The sequence below is a fragment of the Salmo trutta genome, chromosome 30 (genome assembly GCF_901001165.1).
Source record: "Salmo trutta chromosome 30, fSalTru1.1, whole genome shotgun sequence".
NCBI lineage: Eukaryota > Metazoa > Chordata > Actinopteri > Salmoniformes > Salmonidae > Salmo > Salmo trutta.
The window spans coordinates 767,087-785,835 of record NC_042986.1 but is presented as its reverse complement, the minus strand read 5'-3'; the positions used below and the strand labels follow the sequence as shown (position 1 = coordinate 785,835).

General features: G+C 40.8%; 1 protein-coding gene across 2 annotated transcripts in view; it reads right to left on the bottom strand.

The window, feature by feature from the left end:
• Positions 1-10,091: 10,091 nt before the first annotated feature.
• phactr3a (phosphatase and actin regulator 3a) overlaps positions 10,092-18,749 on the bottom strand; it is a 60,713-nt gene continuing 52,055 nt past the window's right edge. For both annotated transcript variants that reach the window (XM_029724451.1, XM_029724452.1), the window contains exons 8-12: positions 12,687-12,742; positions 11,946-12,007; positions 11,458-11,598; positions 10,962-11,038; positions 10,092-10,557 (exon numbers count right to left, since the gene is read on the bottom strand). In XM_029724451.1, the coding sequence (XP_029580311.1) occupies positions 10,542-10,557; positions 10,962-11,038; positions 11,458-11,598; positions 11,946-12,007; positions 12,687-12,742 (352 nt within the window). In that variant the 3' untranslated portion in view covers positions 10,092-10,541. The remainder of the gene's footprint in view (positions 10,558-10,961; positions 11,039-11,457; positions 11,599-11,945; positions 12,008-12,686; positions 12,743-18,749) is intronic.

Sequence of the window (18,749 nt, the reverse complement as noted above, 5' to 3'; positions counted from 1 at the left end):
ATCTTCAGATTAGCCTTAACGTCGGTAGCCCTGCCCCCTGGTAAACAGTGTATGATCGCTGGATGATTCGTTTTAAGTCTAATACTGCGGGTAATGGAGTCGCCAATGACTAGGATTTTCAATTTGTCAGAGTTTATGGTGGGAGGCTTCGGCATCTCAGACCCCGTAACTGGAGGAGTAGAGACCAGAGAAGGCTCGGCCTCTGACTCCGACCCATTGCTTAATGGGGAGAACTGGTTGAAAGTTTCTGTCAGCTGAATGAGCGACACTGGTTAAGTATTCCGACAGCATTTCCTTCCAGAAGCCATGAGAAAATTGTCCGGCTGCAGGGACTGTGCGAGGGATTTATACTACTATCTGTACTTACTGATGGCACAGACGCTGTTTCATCCTTTCCTACACTTAAATTACCCTTGCCTAACGACTGCGTCTATCCTCGCCATAAGGCGATCATTCTCCTGTATATTATGAGTACAGCGACTGCAATTAGAAGGCATCGGGGTGAAAAAGATGAATGAAAAAAGTTGAGTTAGGGAAAAACTAAAAATATAAATGTTAATTAAAAAGTAAAAACTGTAAAGTTGGCAGGTAACAAAGTAAGGTTAGCAACAAACCGCACAGCAGCACATAAGCAAGTCTACAGCACGTAAACAAGAATAACATGTATCAAATCAAATTCATAATCACAAAAGTAAAATCATAACAACAGTCATTCTCATTTTAGTCATTTAGCAGACCCTCTTATCCAGAGCGACTTACAGTAGTGAATACATACATTTCAGACATTTAATTTCATGCATTTTTTTTGTACTGGCCCCCTGGGAATCGAACCCACAACCCTGGCGTTGCACACACCATGCTCTACCAACTGAGCCACAGGGAAGTTGGTCACCTCTTTCCTGCTATGACAGCCTCCACCTTTCTGGGAAGGCATAATGAAGTAATTCAACAATTCTGTTTAATATGAAACATGATTGAGTCGTTTAGGATCCTAACCGTTTATCATAATTATGATAATGCAAATACATCGATCAGTTATCAATTATTCAATCTATAATCTCAATCAGTTTTTTCAGGATTATCAATTTAGCAAATAATAATTAAGTTTCATAGTTTCATGTTTGTCTTCATTTTAACCACATGTAAATGGAATAATTGTCCGGTGATGATCTGTAGGGCCGTGATCATTGTCCATTGATATAACACAATAGGTTTGAAGCGTGCGCTCCAAGCCGCGCTCTGTGGTATTTACTTTAAACAATAACTGATGGCCCACTCTTCTGAGCACATCAGATAGTTCAGAAGAAAGAGAACTGATTCTGTGTGTTTACGTTGATTCGCGAAAGCACACATTAGATGTAGTTGGGGGAGAGAAAGCAGTGAGAGCTGTCAGACTTTTCCAGCTGACCTAATTAAAGCTCTCTGTCCCATTTGCGCAAGTGGCCATGAATTAAAGGGCGATTCCACCAACTCCATGAGCCTTTTCCACAAATGATATTGGGCTGTTTTCATGATTCGGGCTAGGCCCCTTAGTTCCAGAAGGGAAATCTTAACTCTACAGCATACGATGACATTCTAGACTATTCTGTGCATCCAACTTTGTGGCAACAGTTTGGGGAAGGCCCTTTCCTGTTTCAGGCCCTTTCCTGTTTCAAGTTCCCGCAGCAATGTTCCAACATCTAGTGCAAAGCCTTCCCAGAAAGGTGGAGGCTGTTATAGCAGGAAAGAGGGGACCAACTCCATATTAATGCCCATGATTTTGGAATGAGATATTCAACCATCAGGTGTCCTACATACTTTTGGTCATGTATTGTACTGGATATATATTGAGATCTGGCCGCGGACCCACTACAGTACCTCTGCAGACCCTGTGGAACCCACTTTGAGAACACCTGTATTAGCAGATGCTCTCAACTGGTCGCGTGTATGTGCTGTAAACAATGACAGGGCCCATATGATATGTATCTGCATTACTTTTAAAGGGTATACTAACCTAGCCCTTCAGATTCAACATAGTTGAACTCAAACAAACTCTATTTAATAGTAAGATACATCCCTGACAATGCAGTATTCCAAATAACAAAACATTTTCAGTTTTGGTTTGTTTATGGGAAGTCCTCCTGGGCTTTAGTTGACTGTATGTTGATTTAATCACTGTTATCAATTCGCCTCTCCTTAGACATACTGGAGTAAGTAGTCTGTGGTTTTCCGCTCACACCAGGAGAAAGAGACCAGAAGGTGAGAGAGAATGTGTACCCGTGCGTGTTTGTGTGCCATATTCGGGGAGTGTGAAATGTGTGGGAAAAGTGGGAAAATGTTGTTCCACCTGCTCGAAAGGTCATACTGCAAAGATTGCAATCTAGCCTCTAATCATCACCTGCTCCATTTAAAAAGGACCATATAACACATTGCCCAATTTATAACTTAGGGGAGATTAACTGTGACCAAAATACAAGTATATCTGTTGTCTTTGATGCTGGATCTGTCTCCAAAGAACTGATAGTAACTTGTTTCTTCAGGATGTGGTCATAGCATGCCTATTCACATGACTGTTCAGAACAAAACGACAGTATCTCAAATTGTTCTTAGAAAGTGTGCTCATTATATTTATCAGGGTTGGGGTCTATTCAAATTGAGATCAGTCAAATTGGAATTGAGTAATCCACCCAAAAAGAGCACATTTTCAATGACTTCTCATTCAACTGTAAAAGTGAAGCTATTATATTGATATATTTCGAATCAACCAAGTGTTGAAACCCTAGGCCTATATGTATTGTCTGTTTTTAGTTATACAACGGGTGGGTCAAATCCTGGATGCTGATTGGTTAAAACAAGTTACCACCGGTGAAAGCTATGACGTTGACATGCCTATTTACTCTGTTCCATCTCACTGTGCAATCCACTGCCTCATCAGCCTAGCAGGCAATTTATGAAGTTCATCTCCACTATAAAAAGCATCTCGACATTATCTCCCATTTCTTTTAGACTAGCATTTGGTTTTCAATAGCGGAGAATTATATAAACCTTGCTGTCTGTCTCTCTGAAATTTGGAACATTGTTTCAATATTGAAATTCAATCTCCAACTGTCCCATAGTAATGAACGTGACACGCAGCTTTTCTCAGCCAGTCGGAATCATGAGTAAACTGGCATCATTTTTATGGATATATATATACAAAGAAATGTCAATAGAAAACAGGTAAAACGAAATGCAGCTAGTTGGCAGTCTTTCCAGCTTCACTTTGAAGTGATTGTGTTAGCTGTGTTGTTTGCTAGCTCCTCAGAACAACAGTGTCCTAACGAGAGAGCACATTTTCTATGCCAGGGGAAATTGTGCCTGATTTAGCTCATTGTTATAGATGTATCCAAATAAATGTCACTAGAAAACAGCTTAAACAAATGCAGCTACTTTGCTGTTATTCTGGCTGCACTGTTTGACGTGACTGTAAGTTAGCCGTAGTTGGCTAGCTAGCAAGCAAGGGATAAGAACGTTACCAGTCAGTATGGCAATGGTCCCGTGTGGCTCAGTTGGTAGAGCATGGTGTTTGCAATGCCAGGGTTGTGGGTTCGATTCCCACGGGGGACCAGTACGGGGGAAAAAATGTATGAAATGTATGCAATGTAAAATGTAACATTTAGAACAAACGACTGGGTCACGTCCATAGATACAGAACAAAAAGAACCAACGACTGGGTCGCGTCTCTAGCAACCCTAGATTTGTGTCGGGACTATATCTTGTGGAAGGATGAAATAGTACAAATATATTTATCAAAATAACGTTTTTAATTAAAATATGTCGATCATTATTTGAATATGTTGGTAACCCGTTGTATAAAAGTGATAATGCCCTCGAAGCAGGTGTTTGTAGGATATATTGCCACGGTTTGCCGGACCTCGACTTCTCTTGCCAATATATCCAACAAACACTGGCTTCTCGTGCATTATCACTTAATTATACAACGGGTGGTTTGGAATTCCCATTGTTAGTCTATCCTGCCCATGATATAGTAAACAACATACTCATGGCCAGTACATTCATAAAAAGTGCCATTGTTTACATCATTACCTAGCAACGCACTACTACTATTACAGATCCACTATCTCATCTGCCCAACTATGCAATTTATAAACTTGATCTCCACTGTAAAAAGCATTTGGACATTATCTCTGACATTTGCAACCTTGTTGCAATATTGAAATTCGATCTCCACTGTGTCGGAAATTATGAAGGTGTTTGGAGTCGGGACAGGACAGACAAGCAGCTTTTCTCACCCAGTCGAAATCGTGAATCAACATAATTTGTGTGTATATATACAAAGAAATGTCAATAGAAGAACAGGTAAAACGAAACGCAGTTAGTTTGCTCTTTCCAACTTCAGTCTGAAGTGGTTGTGTTAGCTGTCTAGTTGGCTAGCTAGCAAGGGGGGAAGTTTTGTTTGCCATAGCGACCTGCAAAGTTCTAGAACTATCAATCAGCGATTAGGTAGTTTTGCTTTACATGGCAGTCAACACTAACGATCAGTGAGCGCATAAAATTGCACTTGACAACCAGTGTTAGTGAATGTAGCATCACGTTTTGTAAAAAAATGTATGGTTTGGGAAATAATCTTGCTTTTTAAGATTATTTAACAGCAGTTAACCCATTGTATAATAATACACTCAAGTTCATATTTCAGATCGCAGTTGTAAATGAGAACTTGTTCTCAACTGGCCTACCTGGTTAAATAAAGGTGAAATATTTTTTTTTTTTTAAATGTTATGACATTTTTATCATGGCTTTGGTGGTCTACCAGCCATGATAAAAATGTCATAACACATGGCTTCTCATGTAGTATTGCTTAAATGAATGCTGGGCTGATTTTCAACAATAGCTGTTGATGACTTCCCAAATGCTGTATGCCTAAATAGCGTAATTGATGATATATGATTGATATGGTTACATTTAATTTGCTCTGTTGAACCTACCCTTTGGAATGATTTCGATAGCAACAGTGAATCTATTAAGTGGAGATTTCTCAACAATCATTCTCACGATAGCACAATGGTAAATGTGGCATTGTTAGTAGTCATAAACATAAATTCTAGTCCTGAAATTGACTAACTTTGGTCATTAAAGACAATATTTTCCAAAACAGAGATTTGATAGATTTAGGAAATTAATGATGTTACCGATATTTGAGGGTTGGGTCTGGATTCCAATCATGCCCACTAACACGGAACAGCTGTCTGGCAGCACCCAAATGGTCGGAGCATGCCCCACGCTTTCCAATCGTAGCTGCAGAATCAACCTACAGCCCGCCCATTTCTTTACAGACAGCAGAATTACCCAATTGAGTCATTATAACACAGTCCCTCGGAACTTGTTTGATTGACATGAAACAACGAACAAAACATAGTTTTGATCTTGTAGTGTATGTGGACACCTGGTCGTCATACATCTCATTCCAAAATCACGAGCAGTAATATGGAGTGGACCCCCCTTTGCTGCTATAACAGCCTCCAGTCTTCTAGGAAGGCTTTCCACTTGATTCTGGAACATTGCTGAGGCGATTTGCTTCCATTCAGCCACAAGAGCATTAGTGAGGTCGGGCACTGATGTTGGGCGATTTGGCCCAAAAGTGTTTGATGGGGTTGAGGTCAGGGCTCTGTGCAGGCCAGTCAAGTTCTTCCACACCAATCTCGACAAACCATTTCTGTATGGACCTCCCTTTGTGCACGGGGCCATTGCATGCTGAAACAGGAAAGGCCCTTCCCCAAACTGTTGCCACAAAGTTGGAAGCGCAGAATCGTCTAGAATGTAATTGTATGCAGTAGCATTAAGATTTCCCTTCACTGGAACTAAGGGTCCTAGCTTGAACCATGAAAAACAGCCCCAGACCGTTATTCCTCCTCCACCAAACTTTACAGTTGGCACTATGCATTGGGTTAGGTAGTGTTCTCCTGGTATCTGCCAAACCCAGATTTGTTTGTTGGACTGCCATTTGGAGTGATGAAGCATGATTCATCACTCCAGAGAATGCGTTTCCACTGCTCCACGCTTGGCATTGCGCATGGTGATCTTAGGCTTGTGTGCGTCTGCTCGGCCATGGAAACCCATTTCATGAAGCTCCCGACGAACAGTTCTTGTGCTGATGTTGTTTCCAGAGACAGTTTGGAACTCGGTAGTTGCAACCGAGGACAGACAATTTTTACACACTATGCGCTTCACTACTCCGTGGTCCCGTTCTGTGAGCTTGTGTGGCCTACCACTTCGGAGGCTGAGTCATTGTTGCACCTAGACGTTTTCACTTCACAATAACAGCACTTACAGTTGACTGGGGCAGCTCTAGCAGGGCAGAAATTTGAAGAACTGACTTGTTGGAAATGTGGCATCCTATGACGGTGCCATGTTGAAAGTCACTGAGCTTTTCAGTAAGGCAATTTTACTGCCAATGTTTGTCTATGGAGATTGTGTGGCTGTGTACTCAATTCTATACACCTGTCAGCAACGGGTGTGGCTAAAACTTCTCTCCTACTCAAACTAACGTTAGCATCACAAACACAAGTGTCATTCCTTTAGTCAAAGTCATAGATAATACAGTGGCTCAGGCTGTTTGGGGTAACTCAACTACAGTGAGTGAAGAGGAACAAACAACAATAACTAACAGGGTAGGATATAGCAAACATAACAAAATGTGTTAAACTACACCCCCAAGATGCAAATCGCCCTTTTTTTCTTAATTAGGAGGAAAACTGAGTTTAGCCCCCATTTAAAACATAATGAATAAGAAAAATACCTGATCTCTCCTGTGATGAGAAATAACATTTGGTCTCATCTCCCATTGTCGTATTAGGGCCTTCTCTCACGTTTGACCCTTACATCTAAACGTTTATTTTGTGGACAGTTCAATAAATATCAACAACAACAAAAAATAGGCAGAAGAAAGTCACTGCCAGAGTTTTTTTTTATTGATTCAAAATGTGTGTTTTTATTTTTTTATTCACAACACCACAAAAAGATGCAAACGTGATGGTGGTATTGGTTTTGTATTTGAATATTTCATTTTCTCGTTTCTCTCTTTCACACACATTGATCTTTGGCTCGCTTGCTCTCTCTTGGGCTCTTCTTCTTTTCTTCTCTTCCTTTGCCCTCATCAGACTGCGGAGCCTCAAGCAACTTCCAGACCAACGTGTGTCACAGCCTGGAGTACAAGGAGAGGATCTTCACCTCTCAGGTGTGGATTTTATCCAAACTTTAGCCCCTTACTTCTTCCGAACTTTAGCCCTCTTATGTTGGTCATAAATCAAACAATTCCATTTGGAACAAGTACAGAGAATAGGGAAAGAGGAACAGCCAACCCACTGGGCACACCGCATAATTTCAACGTTGTGAATTAGGTAATATTTGGTAGATACGCTGATCAGTGAGATTCCAACCTATTTTAACTAACTCAAAAAGACAGCCAGGAATTTGTTGAGTTCCAAATGTGTTATCACTATGCTTTCAACCATCTAAAAGCTCAACCAAATTCCAATGGAAAATCAATGTCAGATTTTTGGTTTAGTACACTAAACTTCAAATGGAAAAACAATGTTAGATATTTTGTTTATTTATACAACAACTTAATGTGTTATCACTGTGCTTGATCTAATAGCACAAGCAAATGACCTGGATTGCAGTTAATTGAGATTACATTAAAGTAGGCTACATGCATGTGCAGATTATTATAGCAATTGTGAAGATTTCCACAGACCTACGACCCTCCTCATGCACACTTTCTATGATTACATAAGAAGACATTTGTTACAGTAACCTCAAAATGTAGCCATGTGTTACTCATTTTAAGGTTTAGTAGTTTGTAAGATTGCCTTAACATTTGGCTATTCTTGGTCTTACAAAAGTAATATTGAATTGTGTTTGGTTGACAACGCAACTAAATATCAACTTTTGAAAGAGATGCATCTTCTGCTTGGACAGCTCCATCTGTGCCACTGAGTCTGGCTTTAATTAAATCACATCTCCATTTCAACCAACAATCTAAGTTAAAGAATAGGACTAAATCAAATCAAACTTTAAATGCACTTTAAATACAGTTTGATTTGATTTAAAAATGCACTGTGCAGAAATCCCTCCGCCATTTCCTGGTTGCTAAAATTCTAATAGTTTGCCTAATTTCAGTTTATGTGACAAAACAAGCAAGTGTAGTGTAGAGAATCATTGTACGATCTAAATCGCTGTGAAATATCTTTCCCATAACCAAAAATATTGTATTTTCAGCTGTTTCAAGCTGATTTACCAAACTGAAAGTAAGACTCAAAAACAAAACTTAAGACTGGGAAGCATAGACATAGCGTACATAGAACAGATCTACCGCTTCTATCGCTTGCTTTCAATGAGAATGACAGATCTATATGGCATTGTGCTTATCCCCATTTTCTCTTCTGTCTACTCTGTCTGGCACTGAAGAGCTCAAACCCTTAGAAAACATTTAGTCACCTGCTGTTTTCAGATGTGCTTGATGAGGAAAGGTATGAAGTCAGTTCAGGGCAGACCCTTCAAGAAGATGGTCAGTGTAAATTCCCCTTCCACTCACGCAGCATTAAAGAGGTCCCTCTTTTGTAGGCCATACTCAAAGTGCTGACTTTACAAGCGCCGACTGAGACCGCACCCCCTGAGGTGTTGCGAGTGTATTTGAGCGCTGTGTTTTGTGTCTCTCCCTTTAACAAGACAGGACATACTGAGTGTGAAGAGAGGACTACAGACTCTTTTCCTGCCTGAGGGATCAAGGATCTAAACCCAAATCAAGTACCTCTGCACATTTATAAGATATGTTTGTGTTCCATTAAGTTTTCTCATCATTCTACGTTAATTGCGATCAATGAAATATATTGAGCATAACTTAAAAAATATACATGCCTTATTTAAAAAGTATAAAAAGTTAATTTATATGATATTAATATATCATTTGTATATTTATGAATTAATTTATGTATTATTGCAGTGATGTTTGACACTGTTAATAGCTTTTTTACGGTTTTAACCGTCTCTCGCTGCGAGTAGTATTTTCAAAATATATAATGCATTTCTGTGAAAATTGTTCTAATGGCATGCCTGCTGTTAATGTTGCCTGAAGTTTATTTCACTTTTAAAATGTTTTATAATGTGAATTCAGATAAACTAAACTACCTTACTTGGCAGGGAAATAGGAAAGTAGTACTTCAATTTATTCACGTTATTCCAATGGACAAATAGTTTGTTTCCTTTGCTGAGTAACTGTTATGCTTTATATAATCTCACATTGCCAGACTCACAAATCTCACATTCACCCTGCTTACCTGTACCTGACTACTTTCTGAGCAACACAAAGGGGAAGGCTGGATCGAGTCTTTGCTTTTACATATAGAGCTCGCCAGCTTGTAGTCCTAAAAAACTGAAATTAGTTAGCATTTTCTACCTCCAGTTAGTTGGAAATCCATGGGGAAAGACAGGGGTTTTGGGATATATGCCGAAAATAAGGTCTGAGGTTAATACAGGCTTAGGATATCTTAGACATTTTGTTCTATGAGATAATACAGTATCAGTCAATTAACATGACTTTAATGAAGCCTTTATGAGCTTGTTTTGATTACATAAATACTTAAAAGTTCACAAAAAATTATGTTAGCTGATGAAGATTATCTCATAGAACAAAACGTGTAATATCTCCTAAGCCTGTGTTTACCACAGACCTTATTTACCACAGACCTTTATCCAACCCCCCCCCCGACAAAAAAAAACATTTCTTTGGCCAACATGCCATGACGGAGTGAGCCTCTGGTAGTGCCTAAAAAAGATGACATTACTATTGCTCTCTGTTCAGCTGCCTAGCAATCCGTTTATTAATACTTTCCAAAAAATATGCTGATTACCACAAATAAGAGGAGGCAAAAACATTTTTTAAAGACCTTGTATTTTGAAGACAAGTAGTGCTTACAAAGGTTTTCTATTTTCAGTAAAGACATTGACAGTCCGGTTCAGATTGACATATATACAGTTGGTACAAAATCTACCCCCTGACCGACCACACAGTCCCACAGTCCCCCCCCCCCCCCCCCCCCCCCAAGTGACACTTTCTTTTTTTTATGTAAAAGGTGAAGCTGGTCACATGCACAACCGTCATCTTCCCCGTACGGATTTGCCACCTCAAAGGAGACTGATAAAAAAACACACGCACACAGATCGAAGTAGATTGTTCTTCCCTCGGGCTCCATCTTAACCGATGGGCAGGCAGACAGACGGAGTCCGGGGTTCCGTCTTTAGTCTTCTGCTTCCAGGCAGCTCCCTCAGTGGGGAGACAGCCTCTGGGATTCACTGCCACACACCCAAACATCACCATCCGTCCACCCCTCCTATCGATGAAGGCCAGGGGCGTGCTGGAGGAATCGAGGACACCCTGCGGACAAAGGACCGGGCTCTGGAAGAATGGCTTAAGTGCTCCGGCAGTTTTCTAACCGCTGCCGACGCAGCAACCGAAAATTCTAGGCTCAGCAGTATTTCTTCATAGAAGTATCTCCCCTTCGTATTCATGGCCTGTGGAACCTACAGAAGGAAAGGAAGGGGGACGAGGGAGGGGGAGGAAGAGTCATGAGCGCAGAAGGTGCCTTTGTAATCCCTCTAGTTATGATTACAGCTATTCATCAATCTTGTGAGGCTATTTTTAGCACGGCAATGTGTACCGGGGGAGTGGGGCTGCTGTCTCCCTAGATCATTGGTACAAATCGACTGGAGGACATTCGTTTACCACACACACTTAATTGGGGACAGACAGCATTTGTAATTTCTCTTGCCAATATCAGGCCGCGGGGAAGGTAAGCAAGGACTCCCCTCCTCCCCTTTTACGCATCTATCTTCAGCTCTGTGGACCTTTTCTAGACATGTAAAAGGAGCTAAAAATAGAGTCAGCCGCAGCCAAGAATAGAAGCAAGCACAGAACACACACTGACCTCGTAAGGTGCTTGCTCGAGGCATGCACCTCCATCTCAGTGCTTTTGAACTCGTTCAGCTCTTTTCGGATAGCCGCCTGCAGAGGAAGAAAACGAGCGTTAGACTAGAGAGCATCCTTATGCAGAGGCTTACCACGCACCCATCGACCCTCGCATGCATCGACCCACAGTCTGCAAAACTCAGCACGGAGAGCGTAGTAAACAAAAGAAAGATGACAACAACAAGGTCTTAGCCACAAGGACATAGTCTGAGATATGGAGTGAGAAAAAAAGCTGAAGCTAGCTAGAAAACAGTGAGACATTCTGGCTCTATGGAGGAGGCAGCCAGGGCAATAAATAGGACATGTAACCTACATCACAAAATGCTCAAAAAAGGGTATGTGCCAGTCACTTTGCCATTTGAGTGGGGAATCATTAATTTTGTGTGGAATGTGAAATATGAGAGATGCAGTCGAAGGATCCTTTTTTTTTACATTGTTGACATTCTCACACACACCTTGTCAGCTGCCGAAAGCCTGGTCCAGGGCTTGTCTGCTCTCCTGTCATAATCTTGAGCTTTGGCCACCTCGACATAATCGCTGAAGCGGATGAGAATCTTTCGGTCCCGTAGTTCGTCGACTGTGGGCCGCTGATTGAGCTGAAATACACAATGGTCTGAAATTCCTGTATTCATCTGTGGTTTTGGCATCATAATGCTGCTCTCATAAAAGTAACGATTTTGCCATAGCAGGCTTATACAAGATTTTGTTGGACAAATATTTGTATGTCTTATTATGTTCTTATCCAGAGCACTTCCCAAAACAAAGATACAACTAGTGTATAGCATGAAATAAAGTATAAAAACAGAACAAGTACTTCAGTCAGGAGTAATGGGATGTCTGCATAGTGTACCTTACTGTTAGTGTATTATTACATTGACAATAATAACAATAAATTAAGAATAATACATAGTAACTAAGTAGTGTAATAAAAAGTGTAACATACCTTTCTGTTGAGCCGCTGTTTGATTTCTCTCCTCTCCTCTTGTTCGGTCTGGTCATTTCTCTCTTTAAACCAATGAGAATAATACAATTAGTGATAGGCCTAATACAATGACACTGATAAGAACACTTGAGGTTTCAACTGATTTTCATCAGTTTTCCCCCTAATCCAAGTCAGTGATGTCACTGTTTGACCCTAAACCTTATCTATGGGTGAATGATTATGAAATCAATACCAGTGTCCCACTGTTTGACTGTAGACACCGATTAGGCTTCAGATATTACAAATCAATGGGGATATATATATATATATATATATATATATATATATATATATATATATATATATATGTATATTTGAACATTTTAAACATAATTCTTGGTCTAAGTGTAAATCTTGTTTCACTCAGGGTCAGATCCAAATTCCCATATCTCGAAATAAAAACCCTTATGTAAGAGAAACACAACGCTGTAGCCTGCCCAAAATAATATGTGCTGTTGGTCAGTTTTCGAAACGAATTTCTCAACATCAAGTCATGTTACAGTATGTATGTTGGGAAACAATGTGTGCTCATCCTTTACCTCTCCTGAATTTTGCATGAGTGAATGTGTGTATCATAATACATGTATGTATTGTCTACCTTGGTAGATTCATTTAGGACCTGCGCATGAATTTCACATTACTCAATGAAAAGAAACATAAAAAGTGCAGAAATGTAAATAAAAAGGCAGTTTTACAACTCACGTTTTAGAATATTCCGGCTTTCCAACTCCTCAACGTTCGGCCTCTGGCTGAGTCTCCTGCGAAAAAATACCAGAACCACGTTCTGAACCATTTTCGATTCAAGCTAGGTCAACATCAAATAAGTAGACTTTTAAACCAAGTTCGCCTATCATTCTCCTCAATGTAGTCGTTCTATTGGGGAACACCTTGTTTTTCCATCTCGCGTCTAAACCTCGACTATGATGCTTTACTAGAGGCGCCCCCCACATCTGGAATACCCACAGACGCGCGATTTTTTTCTATTTCACGTTTTACCGCTGTTGAAACCACTGGCTGTCTTATCTTATTGTCTCAAATCTTGTAATATCAGAGAGACGAAGAACAAACACTAGGTCTACTGTCGTCTGCTGTTGCATGTGCCGCTGCTCGCTTCACTGTCATCCATTGCAGTCTACTCCACACACACAGGCAGCACCCTTCTTGAACTGAGTCGTGATGCGCTACTCAGGCGAGCCTCCCTCCTTTCCCGACTGAATGTATCATTTGCTGTCGGGAGGAGGTGCATACGAGATTCCCACTCAAGTTATCCACGATCACTCAGACAACATTTCTGTTTCACAAAGTTGCTTCTATTGTTCAAATGCTATTGTTTCGAATTGTAAAATAGGTTACAATTAGCTTTTATTTACTATCTCGACACCTATCAAAATGTATGTACTCCTGATATGAGTAGCCAGCTACAACACATCTATAGGCCTATCTCAAACTGATAATAAAACTGTATATACTTTTTTTCTTAAAATGTAATAAAAATGATGGGATACTAATAAGATGGTCCCAGGGTCATACAAATAAGCAACTCAAAATAATGACTAATTCATGTTTGCTTAACCTCACCATCAAAGCTTCAAACAGTCCACAAAAACCAAATGCCCATGACTTTGGAGTCACCTGTGCATGTGAGCATTTCAAAGACTTTGATATCAATAATAGATAGGGCTCAGCCCTCAGTGCATGTGGCAAACTCACCGCCCAAAAGATAAAGGTAACGAGACAGAGCGCACCACACAACCTCACAGCATGTCTCGCCCCCGACCAACTTCAAACCTCAATTCCAGAGCTCTGAGTGAGGACCAAAGTCAGGTCAAACACCTTGAAGTCGCACGCGCTGAACTCGCCACTTACGTGCCACAGCTGGGTATTGTGGCAGTAGTGCCCATTGCCCTCCCAAACTGCTGCTCTTTCCCTCTGAAGGGGTGATCAAGGTGCTGGAGCCCTAACAGTTATAGGCAACGTATATACATACCAAATGCATACAATGAAATGCAAATACAGAATAATCATGTGTAACAGTGTAGGTTCCGTCCCTCTCTTCGCCCCAACCCGGGCTCGAACCAGGGACCCTTGCACACATCAACAACTGACACCCCACGAAGCATCGTTACCCATCGCGCCACAAAAGCCGCGGCCCTTGCAACGCAAGGGGAAACCCTACTTCAAGTCTCAGAGCGAGTGACGTCACTGATTGAAATGCTATTAGCGCGCACCACCGCTAACTAACTAGCCATTTCACATCGGTTACACATGCTTGTATTCAAGATAATGTATGTAATAGTACGACTATTACGACAAGACGACTAAACGTAATCAATGTTATTACATTTAGTAATCATTGTACTGTTTGTCTTAGGGTTTGATCATAAGAGATGGATGATGACATTGAACAGCATAAAAAATACAATGGCTTCAATTGTAAAATGGTATAGAATCAGCTTGATCTCTGTCTAAGAGGCTTGGGCCTTTTTTTATATTTTCAGTGGTATTGTTAACAAACACACCCCTATAAAGAAAATTATAATTAAAAACAGGTTCAGCCCCTGGTTCTACCGTGATCTTGCAGAGTTACTCCACCTCAAGAATTGCATTTGGCGAAAGGCTCGACACCCACATACTCAGGCTGACTGGCTCTCATTCAGGCAAATGAGAAATAAGTGCACTTAGGCTATCCGGAAGGCCAAAGTTAGTTACTTTAAGGAACAGTTCTCTCTCTGTGGGTCTAAACCCAAGAAGTTCTGCAAAACAGTTAAAGACCTGGAGAATAAACCCTCCTCCTCACAGCTGCCCATGTCCCTTAATGTTGATGTGGTTGTTACTGACAAGAAGCACATGGCTGAGCTCTTTAATCACCACTTCATTGAGTCAGGATTCTTAATTGACTCAGACATGCCTCCTTGCCCGTCCAACATTTCCTCATCTCCCACCATTTCTAATGCGACTAGCCCCGACCCTTCTCCCTCTTTTTCACCTGCCCCACTACAAAGTTTCTCCCTGCAGGTGGTCACTGAGTCCGAGGTGCTAAAGGAGCTCCTGAAACTTGACCCCAAAAAAACATCTGGATCAGATGGTTTAGACCTTTTCTTCTTTAAGGTTGCTGCCCCTATCATCGCCAAGCCTATCTCCGTGTCACACCCTGATCTGTTTTACCTGTCTTTGTGATTGTCTCCACCCCTCTCCAGGTGTCTCCCATCTTCCCCTTTATCTCCTGTTTATTTATACCTGTGTTCTCTGTTTGTCTGTTGCCAGTTCGCTTTCTAGTTTTCCCTGTTTTTGACCTTTCTGCCTGCCCTGACTCTGAGCCTGCATGCCGTCCTGTACCTTTGCCCCATGATTCTGGATAATCTACCCCTGCCTGCCTTGACCTGTCGTTTGCCTGCCCCTGGTTTCTGTAATAAACATTGTTACTACGACACAATCTGCATTTGGGTCTTACCTGAAACGTGATACTCCAACCTTTTTAACATGTCTCTCTCCTTTCTGGGGAGGTTCCCATTGCTTGGAAGGCAGCCACGGTCCGTCCGTTATTTAAAGGGGGAGATCAAGCCGATCCTAACTGTTATAGGCCTATTTCTATTTTGCCCTGTTTATCAAAAGTGTTGGAAAAACTTGCCAATAATCAACTGGCTGGCTTTCTTAATGTCTATAGTATTCCCTCTGGTATGCATTCTGGTTTCCGCTCCGGTTATGGATGTGTCACTGCAACCTTAAAGGTCCTCAATGATGTCACCATTGCCCTTGATTCTAAGCAATGTCAATCAATCAAATGTATTTATAAGCTCTTCTTACATCAGCTGATGTCACATAGTGCTGTACAGAAACTTAGCTTAAAACCACAAACAGCAAGCAATGCAGATGTAGAAGCACGGTGGCTAGGAAAAACTCCCTAGAAAGGCCAGAACCAAGGAAGAAACCTAGAGAGGCACCGGGCTTTGAGGGGTGGCCAGTTTTCTTCTGGCTGTGCCGGGTGGAGATTATAACAAAACATGGCCAAGATGTTCAAATGTTCATAGATGACCAGTAGGGTCAGATAATAATAATCACAGTGGTTGTAGAGGGTGTAACAGGTCAGCACCTCTGTGCTGCTATTGTTATTGACTTGGCCAAAGCTTTTGATATGGTAGACCATTCCATTCTTGTGATTATTTGTGTCTCTGAGGAGTCTTTGGCCTGGTTTGCTAACTACCTCTCTCAAAGAGTGCAGTGTATTAAGTCAGAACATCTGCTGTCTCAGCCACTACCTGTCAACAAGGGAGTACCCCAAGGCTCAATCCTAGGCCCCATGCTCTTCTCAATTTACATCAACAACATAGCTCAGGCAGTAGGAAGTTCTCTCATCCATTTATATGATACAGTCTTATACTCAGCTGGCCCCTCCCCTGATTTTGTGTTAAACAATCTACAACAAAGCTTTCTTAATGTCCAACAAGCTTTCTCTACCCTTAACCTTGTTCTGAACACCTCCAAAACAAAGGTCATGTGGTTTGGTAAGAAGAATGCCCCTCTCCCTACAGGTGTGATTACTACCTCTGAGGGTTTAGAGCTTGAGGTAGTCACCTCATACAAGTACTTGGGAGTATGGCTAGACGGTACACTGTCCTTCTCTCAGCACATATCAAAGCTGCAGGCTAAAGTTAAATCTAGACTTTGTTTCCTCTATCGTAATCACTCCCCTTTCACCCCAGCTGCCAAACTAACCCTGATTCAGATGACCATCCTACCCATGCTAGATTATGGAGACATAATTTATAGTTCGGCAGGCAAGGGTGCTCTCAAGCGGCTAGATGTTCTTTACCATTCGGCCATCAGATTTTCCACCAATGCTCCTTATCGGGCACATCACTGCACTCTATACTCCTCTGTAAACTGGTCATCTCTGTATACCCGTCGCAAGACCCACTGGTTGATGCTTATTTATAAAATATCTGAGATATCTACTGCAGTCTTCATCCTCCACATACAACACCCGTTCTGCCAGTCACATTCTGATAAAGGTCCCCAAAGCACACATCCCTGGGTCGCTCCTCTTTTCAGTTCGCTGCAGCAGTGTTGAGTTGTCTCTCTTGTTGTGGTTTGTCCTATATTTTTATTTTATATGTATTTTTTAATCTCAGTCCCCGTCCCTGCAGGAGGCCTTTTGGTAGGCTGTCATTGTAAATAAGAACATGTTAATAACTGACTTGCCTATTTAAATAAATGTTAAATAAAAATTTTAATTAAAAATGACTGAGAACAGAGACTTATAATTTCAAAAGCCTAACCTTGCCATTTTGTTTGGTAAGCTGAGGGGTGGAGCTGGGGAACCACTCATAGGAGTCCATGAGATCAACATGACAGTTGCTAACATATTTTCAAACTATACATTGTTGACTGAAATGACAACAAAAACAAGAAACAGAGTTGAGAGTGTGGCTTATGATATTTTAGACAGTTGTGCTAGGTTCGGACATTTATACAGCATTTATAAGAATCAATGTCAATACAGACTTGCTACTAGCAATACTGTTGAATAATTCATTAACTTATTTTTGTGATCAATTCATTTTCCAAGGAACATTAATACTAGGCCCATGTTATTTTAGTATTTCCAGAGATGCACAAATTACAGCATTTATTTTTCAATTTAACACCTAATATTTATTGGTTCTGCATGATTTTATGTAAAGTATTGTCAGTCTAATACACAATCTTGTGTCAGATATGCTCAATTCAAATCAAACTTGTTTTGTCCAATAAGACATTTATTTGTGAACATGGCAGTATAATAGTCTGTCCTCCACAAAAAAATGAACTTCACAACACTAGCCACCAACTACAGTGAGCTCCAAAAGTATTGGGACAGTGACACATTTTTGTTTTTTGGGGCTTTTTTACTTCAGCACTTTGGATTTGAACTGTGATTTGAACCATGACTACAGATAATCCTAAATGAATCGTGAATAATGATGACTGAGAAATGTATAGACACACAAATATCATACTACCCCCAAAAATGCTAACCTCCCCTGTTATTGTAATGGTGTGAGGTTAGCATGTCTTGGGGGTATGATATTTGTGCGTCTGTAACTTTCTCACTCATCATTATTCACGATTCATTCAGGATTATCCGTAATCATGGGAGCATCCACATTAATCTAGAACATATTCTATTCTTATTTAAAATAAAAATGACTCCAAGATGACACTACATTATTGGGCAAAAAATAATCTGAAACACAACCAAAACAAACAGCAAATGTATCCGACAAATTTGTAGTCACAAGCTTGATGTAGCCATTGTGTGCTATGAATATGGGACCAAATACTTAATTTTTTCTACTTTAATACACATAAGTGAATTTGTCCCAATACTTTTAGTCCCCCCATTTTAGGATACCATGTGCAAAAAGTATGGGATTTCTAAACGGTTCACCCAATATCGATGAAAATACACTCAAATCAAAGCTGACAGTCTGCACTTTAACCCCATAGTCATTGTATAATTTCAAATCCAAAGTGCTGGAGTACAGAGCCAAAAAAACAACACAATTGTCACTGTCCCAATACTTTTGGAGATCACTGTGTATCCTACATCTGTCACTCCAGTGTGAGTGTGTGAGAAAGGCATTCCAACAGATGTGGTGACATAACATTTTCAACAAATGAAATGGAGTCACTCTCAAAGCCCCAATGGACCCGATATCACCATGACATTGACCTGGCCGCTGGGTGGCTTAGCGACAGTTTCTCGTGGACATATTTAAGACAATG